This window comes from Anneissia japonica, unplaced genomic scaffold (genome assembly GCF_011630105.1).
Source record: "Anneissia japonica isolate Jap-2015-1 unplaced genomic scaffold, ASM1163010v1 scaffold287774_len439945_cov178, whole genome shotgun sequence".
Taxonomy (NCBI): Eukaryota; Metazoa; Echinodermata; class Crinoidea; order Comatulida; family Comatulidae; genus Anneissia; species Anneissia japonica.
Window position 1 is genome coordinate 258,947 of NW_022725867.1, and position 7,001 is coordinate 265,947.

The 7,001-nt window shown below is 39.3% G+C and overlaps 1 protein-coding gene and 1 non-coding gene across 2 annotated transcripts in view; one reads left to right on the top strand and one right to left on the bottom strand.

Annotated features, from left to right (window-relative positions):
* LOC117112954 (vascular endothelial growth factor C-like) overlaps nt 1-3,654 on the top strand; it is a 7,492-nt gene extending 3,838 nt beyond the window's left edge. Inside the window, exons 2-4 of the mRNA XM_033256184.1 lie at nt 100-314; nt 1,597-1,877; nt 3,035-3,654. Coding sequence (XP_033112075.1) covers nt 100-314; nt 1,597-1,877; nt 3,035-3,359 — 821 coding nt within the window. The 3' untranslated portion in view covers nt 3,360-3,654. The remainder of the gene's footprint in view (nt 1-99; nt 315-1,596; nt 1,878-3,034) is intronic.
* A 3,256-nt stretch (nt 3,655-6,910) lies between these two features.
* Trnam-cau lies at nt 6,911-6,982 on the bottom strand. Its single transcript has one exon. It is a non-coding gene; the product is annotated as a tRNA-Met (tRNA).
* Between the last annotated feature and the right edge of the window lie 19 nt (nt 6,983-7,001).

Consider the following 7,001-nt stretch of genomic DNA (forward strand, 5'->3'; position numbering starts at 1 on the left):
TCATTTCCCAGCATCAATTGTTTACAAAATACGAATTCTATATTGTGAATAATAATAATAGACCTATTGTTAATATTTTCATTTTATATTCTTAAATAGATTTACAAGAAATAATGTTTAATGCGACTCTGGATGTAATGTGTGGAACGCCGCAACCACTTGTTATAGACTCGTATAAAGAGCTAGGTCTTGTAAAAGGTTCTTCGGATAAGGTTTTTCCAGGCTGTTTTCGAGTTAACCGCTGCCGTCACTCGGGTTGCTGCGCAGATGGGTTTGTGTGCAAAGCAAAACATTCGGCCTTAGTTGAAAAAAGGGTAAGATTTGTTTAAAATAAAATGTTGGTTGATGTATCGTTAAAATAAACTTTATAAAATGCATTAATGTATAGAATAGATTTTGCTGGGGTTTTTTTTCTGTACAGCGCATAGAGACTACGTACCGAAAAATCTTCTTTTTTTTTTCTTCTTTTTTTTTTTTTTGTCGAACTTTGGATGGACTTCTTTTCGAGATGGACTTCCTTGTTCGAGGCCACTTTTACAAAGTAAAGAGTTGGGGTGGGGGGGCGGCTTCTTTTCAAAATGAATACTGCAAATTTTGGAAATTAGTACTATAAAACAATAAGGGCCACTGTAACATCAATCTGTCTCATGGAGTGTATTAACCGGCATTAAATTACCTAAACTATTGCATAAACCGTGCATGTTTTACTATATTTTGTTTTTTGAAATTCATGTATGGTGTGTGTACTGTACTGTGCTGCCTTTGCAAACTGAAGAGGTGGGCTTCGATCTCGAGATTCAGCCCAATGGGCTTCAATTTGAGGTGTTACGGTTATTCGCTATCTCCAACCATTACCATTAATATAAGGCACAGGTGAGCAAAGTGCGGCCCGACAGCGATTTTTTGCGGCCCGCGAAAATGAATTAAAAAAACCCTATGTGTGCAGCCCGCCAAGCAACATTCGCCAAAAAACACCTTGTTTTTTTTGTTTTTTTGTTTTTTTTTTTTTTGTTTTACGAACGACATCGATCATAATTATGTACTAAGTAACAATAAAATTGAGAACTTTTGGTGTAAAAGCATGTGCTCGGAGGTTTTGAAACTCACTGGAAACATCAAAATTTGGGTGTGGCCCTCGGTGTTAAATCAAAAATTCACTTTGACCCTCCTACCGATTTGTATGCCCACCCCTGATATAAGTGCTTTATGGTTGAATATAGCGACATGCCTACATCCAGTAATAGTTTGATTAATGATTTTTGTCTTCAATAAGGCCTACTCACCGTACCGTTACCGCCACTCAGTTTACTGAAGTGGCGTTGAAGGCTGTTTCTAACCCTTTAATAACCGCCTCACCCCCTCGTCTATCCTTTTAAAACCGTGCGGTACTTTCAGCTTCGGCGACGTGGGCAGGGAGATCATTCTATCCGTTTACCACCCTTTGTGAAAAAAAGTGCTACCCACAGTTTAGTCGATCATAAGGCTTTTTAAATTTCCAACTATGATCCCTAGTAACCGAACCAACTGCCAATTTGAAAAAAAAAAAATTTAGTTGCACGTCTGTGGACCTAACAAATTTATATCTTTTTCGATTAGTTTTTGCTCTATGAAACGAACACTCAGCAAGTACAACTGAAGTATCATAGTGTAGTCAGCCATTCAAATTGCTCCTGCGTTAGACTCATTAGTTGCAGAAAGCAAACTTGCGAGGTTACACAAGTGTGGAATAAGGATACCTGTTCGTGTGAATGCGCCAGCAGGTGTCCTGATCAGTACATACAAGACCGTAACACATGCCTGTGTGAATGTGCACTTGATGATCGCCAATGCTTACAAATATCAAAAGGAATAATCAAACTACCGAAAGACCAATGCAGGTAAGTTAATCCGCGATAGAGAGAGAGACAAACGTAGATAAAGTGCCTTGCCCAGGGACACAATCGACTTGCAGAGCGAGAGTTTCAAACCAGTAACCTCAAGGTTGGGAGTGCAAGCCACAACCGATGCGACAACCGCACATCACACCCATTATAAGGAAAAATGGTTGCCACATAAAGCTTGATAGTATGAGCATCCTTCTACATAGAGCCTTAAAGTATTGGCTGTTATATAGTAGTAAAATGCCTGTAAATCAGTGAAAACTACCCTATGTTTTTTTCTTTTTATCTGTTTCATCTTAGTTTATCTGTTTCATCTTAGATGTTAAGCCGGGCACTCACTGTGTGCACGACGGTCGTACTCGGGTGACGCGATTCTCTACAAAGAACGCAACGCGACGACGCGTGCGCAACGGATCGTTTTTAATAACGATGATGAGTTCAGGCTGCTACCAACAATCAGCAGACGGCGTCGCGTCGTCTATCGCTCACAGAGAGCGGAGTTGGATTCGTCGTGCGACGGTCGATCGACGCAGTGAGTGCCCGGCTTTTGTAGGGAGCCTTCGATTTGCAAACGACGCGACGCTAGAACGGAATCACTCATTCGTGACCGTCCTACCGGGCGTCCTACGTTCTTCTATTTTATACGTATAGGCCTAGATTTGGTCAAATTGAGCCCTATACCCTAGGGTTTGTTTCTACTGACTTTCACAAAATAATAGAGTTTCTACTCGCCGAGGAGAAACATAACGTTCCCGCATGCGCAGAAGACTTTTAGTGACATCATTATGTTCTACATCCTCCGCCGTCGTGCAACCGAAAGCTCCTAACGTATTTAATCCTTTTAAATGACCTCCTATAAATTGAATTTTTTAGGTTTTTCGAATTTTGTTTACATGCATAGGCCTACACGTCTCCCTTCAATTAGTTTCGGTTATTAGCAGCTTTGGTCTCTAATTAGAATAATAAAGATAATATTGTTAATATGGGACCACAGGAAGGGGTTATTAATTGGAGGTCCTTAATTGGAGGCTACCGTATTTAATAAGAGGGAGACATGTATTTTTAATATGTATATATGTTGTTATATTATTATTATCGCATACTAGTGTAGTATTAACTACCGTGTTATGGCGTCGTTCTATTTAATGTTACAGAGCATTGGATTGGAACGCAATAGAATTTGTACCATGTGAAAAAGGTAAAACGTTCTACAAAGATTGTTGTAAATGTTTGAAGAAACCGTGCGAGAAAGCTAGAGCAAGTATTCAACGCAAGGTACAAACATCTTCCGGCCCACCTTCTGACAAAACGCCGGTTGTCGGCGATACACCCCTTCTCTCATCTAGTTTTTCTGTAAGCATTATTTCTAAAATAGACGAAGCGTCATTTGACTCTCAGAAAAACCTTAATAAATACAAATTAATGAGTCAATCGAATATGGACGAGCATTCTTCAAGTGAAGATAGTTCCGAAGAATAACGAGTTCTGAAGATTAACAATAATGATCGGTAAGGACAGGTTATAAACACTTCCAAATATTGACAAAGGCCACCACTATGGCGCCGATAAGCTTCTTCTTCTCGTATCACCACTTCTTCTCGTATTATAATTTAAATTTGGGTTTAATTCTATAATTGAGTATTTAGGTTTTGTTATCAAATTTTTATGTCCATTGTACAATGTAGCTTGTTATCAAAATGTTACTACTATGTTTCAAGTTCTCCCCAATTATAATTTTATACCGTAATCATTAAACTTTAATTTACATCATCAACGATTTTCAAATAGCAATTCTATTTTCGTTTTACTATCGTACTCGCGCAAATAAGCGCCCTGTCTGAATAATTGCCCCTCTCGAATAAGCACCGTAACACCTGTTCTAATGAGAATAACAATAAAATATTTTGGTCAATTTTGTCAATGTAGCGTAAAAAAATCCTTAATATATCGTGATTTTTTTTAGCAAGCCAATCCTGGGACTGTGGTTGTTGGCATGATTTGAGCTGCAGAGTGGAATACCATTCGTCTTAGATCAATATCAAAGATAGGATATTTCTCCTGGACAGATGAGAGATACGGTATATTTCCAACTTTCCACTTCCTACATTTGTCTAGGGTATAGTCCTACTTTTCTTTTTCCGACAATTTGCAACTTTAGCACATTCTCTCAATGATCCTGCGAATCTCAAACTGGCCAACAGGAACCACTACCACCACTAATTTCATCTGCTGTTCTGTGCTATGCTTTTCTAACCACCATTCGTGGTAGGCCTGTCAAAGGTCCTATCATCGTAAATAGACGTTTATAAAGAAATGCCTGTGTCTTCATTGTTTTATTTATTCATTTCAACAATTGTATTAAAAAACCCTGTTTCTCAAAGTGTTTCATTACACAAAAGGTAGAATACTATCTCTCGATAAAGCGCCGCGGCGCTTATTCGAGAGAAAATCACGTTAGGTGCGGCGCTTATTCGAGAGCGGCGTTTATTCGAGCATTTACGGTAGTTGTATAGTAAGTGGCTAAGATTCCGGCCTCCTACCAGGATCCGGGGCTCATTCTGTGACGGTAGGAATTTTTGTAACGACTGTAAAAAACTGCTGTATGCCCATAGTCCATGATATCACAGGTTATTGTCAAATAATGTGATAGTGTGGACAGAGCTTTAGTTAATATAGTAACGTCCATTCGTACTTTGAACTGCGCATGCCTGTATCAAGGTCAATCGATATTAACAAACATACGCAAAACACTGGTCTATGTCGATTGACCTTGGATATGGACATGCGCAGTACATACACACAACATAGGTTTACGTCGATTGACCATGGATATAGACATGCGCAGTACATACACACAACATAGGTTTACGTCGATTGACCATGGATATAGACATGCGCAGTACATACACACAACATAGGTTTACGTCGATTGACCTTGGATATGGGCATGCGCAGTACATACACACAACACTGGTCTATGTCGATTGACCATGGATATGGGCATGCGCAGTACATACGCACAACACTGGTCTATGTCGATTGACCTTGGATATGGGCATGCGCAGTACATACACACAACATAGGTTTACGTCGATTGACCTTGGATATGGACATGCGCAGTACATACACACAACACAGGTTTACGTCGATTGACCATGGATATGGGCATGCGCAGTTAAAACAAAGAATTGGCTTATTATCCATAAGATAGAAATTGCTTGCTCACTCGTTTACAATAAATAACAATTATGTACTTTATTTGAGTTATCTCTTTTCCTTAGTCTGACCTCATGAAAATTCATAATATTCTGTGCATCACAATTTCAGACAGATAATGAATCATTGTTATTATTTACTGGACCAATCAAATGCAAATTTAAGGATTGGATAATACAAAGAAATAAAATATAAAATTTCTTAGCAAGTCGAGGTTTCGATCCTCGGACCTCTGGGTTATGGGTTCTGCACGCTTCCGCTGCGCCACTCTGCTTCTTATACAAGTCAATTCAGAAAATCGCATTCACTTCTTGAAAGGATACGTTGTGGTTTAACAATAAATATAAATAAAATTCTTTACAGAGCAAGGTTTTCATGCAGAGCAGAGCACGCTTCCGCTGCGCCACCTCTGTTTCTTATACAAGCTCCAGCTTCAGAAAATTGAAATTCACTTTTTAAACGCTATAAGTTTAACGCTATCTCATTGACGGTCCTGACCCCCACCCCCGGGCAAAAAAAATATATATAAATAAAAAAAAGAAATCTAGACCTTTTTTATTTCCCACAATAGAAGTTGGGAAAGTACATTTCCTGCCATTTAGGTATCAACATTTTTTCAGGGAAGGACCCAGTGACGTATGGAGTGCGCGGGGTGACCCACGCCCCTCTAAAAACTACTTGTCCCCACCACAGTCGCACCCCCCCCCCACAGCACCCCCCGCCCCCTCCCCCAAGTAGAAAAAAAACACCTAAAACCACTTTATTTTGCAAATTAGCACCCCTCAGTCGATCATCGAACCCCCTTCCCACTTCACCTTCGCCCCCCACCCTCCATTTCAAGAATTATGATACGCCACTTGGAGGACCGCCGGACCCCTTTCTTTCTGGTGTTTATCGATTCATGAAAAAAGAATAGGCCTATTTATGCATATAGGCCTACTCAATTTTATGTATATACACACATAGTTGGGCCTATTTACTGTAATAAGAATGAGATTAACTTACCGTTTTTTAGAGGGGGAAACCTTAAATTTTGAAGGACTTTTCATTAAAAGACACCTCGGAAGTTGGGAAAACATTTCTTGCCATCTAGGAATCAACATTTTCTTATGGAGGAACCCCGGACCCCCTTTAATTCTGCTTCTTACACAAAGGTCTTTCACAAAATCAAAATTACTTTTTGATCGATAAGTAACGCTATTTACTTATAATAAACAAAATAGAAAATTTTTTAATAGAGCGAGGTTTACGATCCTCGGATCGACGTGTTATGGGCCCACCACCCTTCCACTGCACCATACGGCCCTTCAGAAAATAGAAATTCACTTTTTAAACGATATAAATTTAACCATATTTATTTATATTAAAAAAGAAAAATTCTAGCAGAACGAGGTTTCGATCAACGGACCTCTGGGACAGCACGCTTTTGGTGCGCCACTTTGCGTCTTACTCAAGCTATTTAAAAAATCGGATTAACTTTTTAAACGATGTAAGTTTAACGCTATTTTTTTTTAAATAAAATTCTTAGTAGGTCAGGGCTTTGACACTCTCACCTCTGGGTTATCTCATTAAGATTATCGATATTACTTTTTTAACGATTTAAGTTTAACGCTATTTATTTATATGAAAGAAATTAAAAAATTTCTAGCACAGTAAGGTTTCGATCCTCGCACCTCTGGGTTATTGGCCAGCACGCTTCCGCTACGCTACTCTGCTGCTTCCACAAAGCACTTAAAAAAAATCGAGGCTCGCTTTTTAAACGATTTAAGTTTAACGCTCTTCATTTATATAAAAAAAATGAATAGAAGAAGTTCTAGCAGAGCGAGGTTTCGATCCTCGGACCTCTGGGTTATGGGCCCAGCACGCTTCCGCTGCGCCACTCTGCTCCTCACACGAATTTGTTCC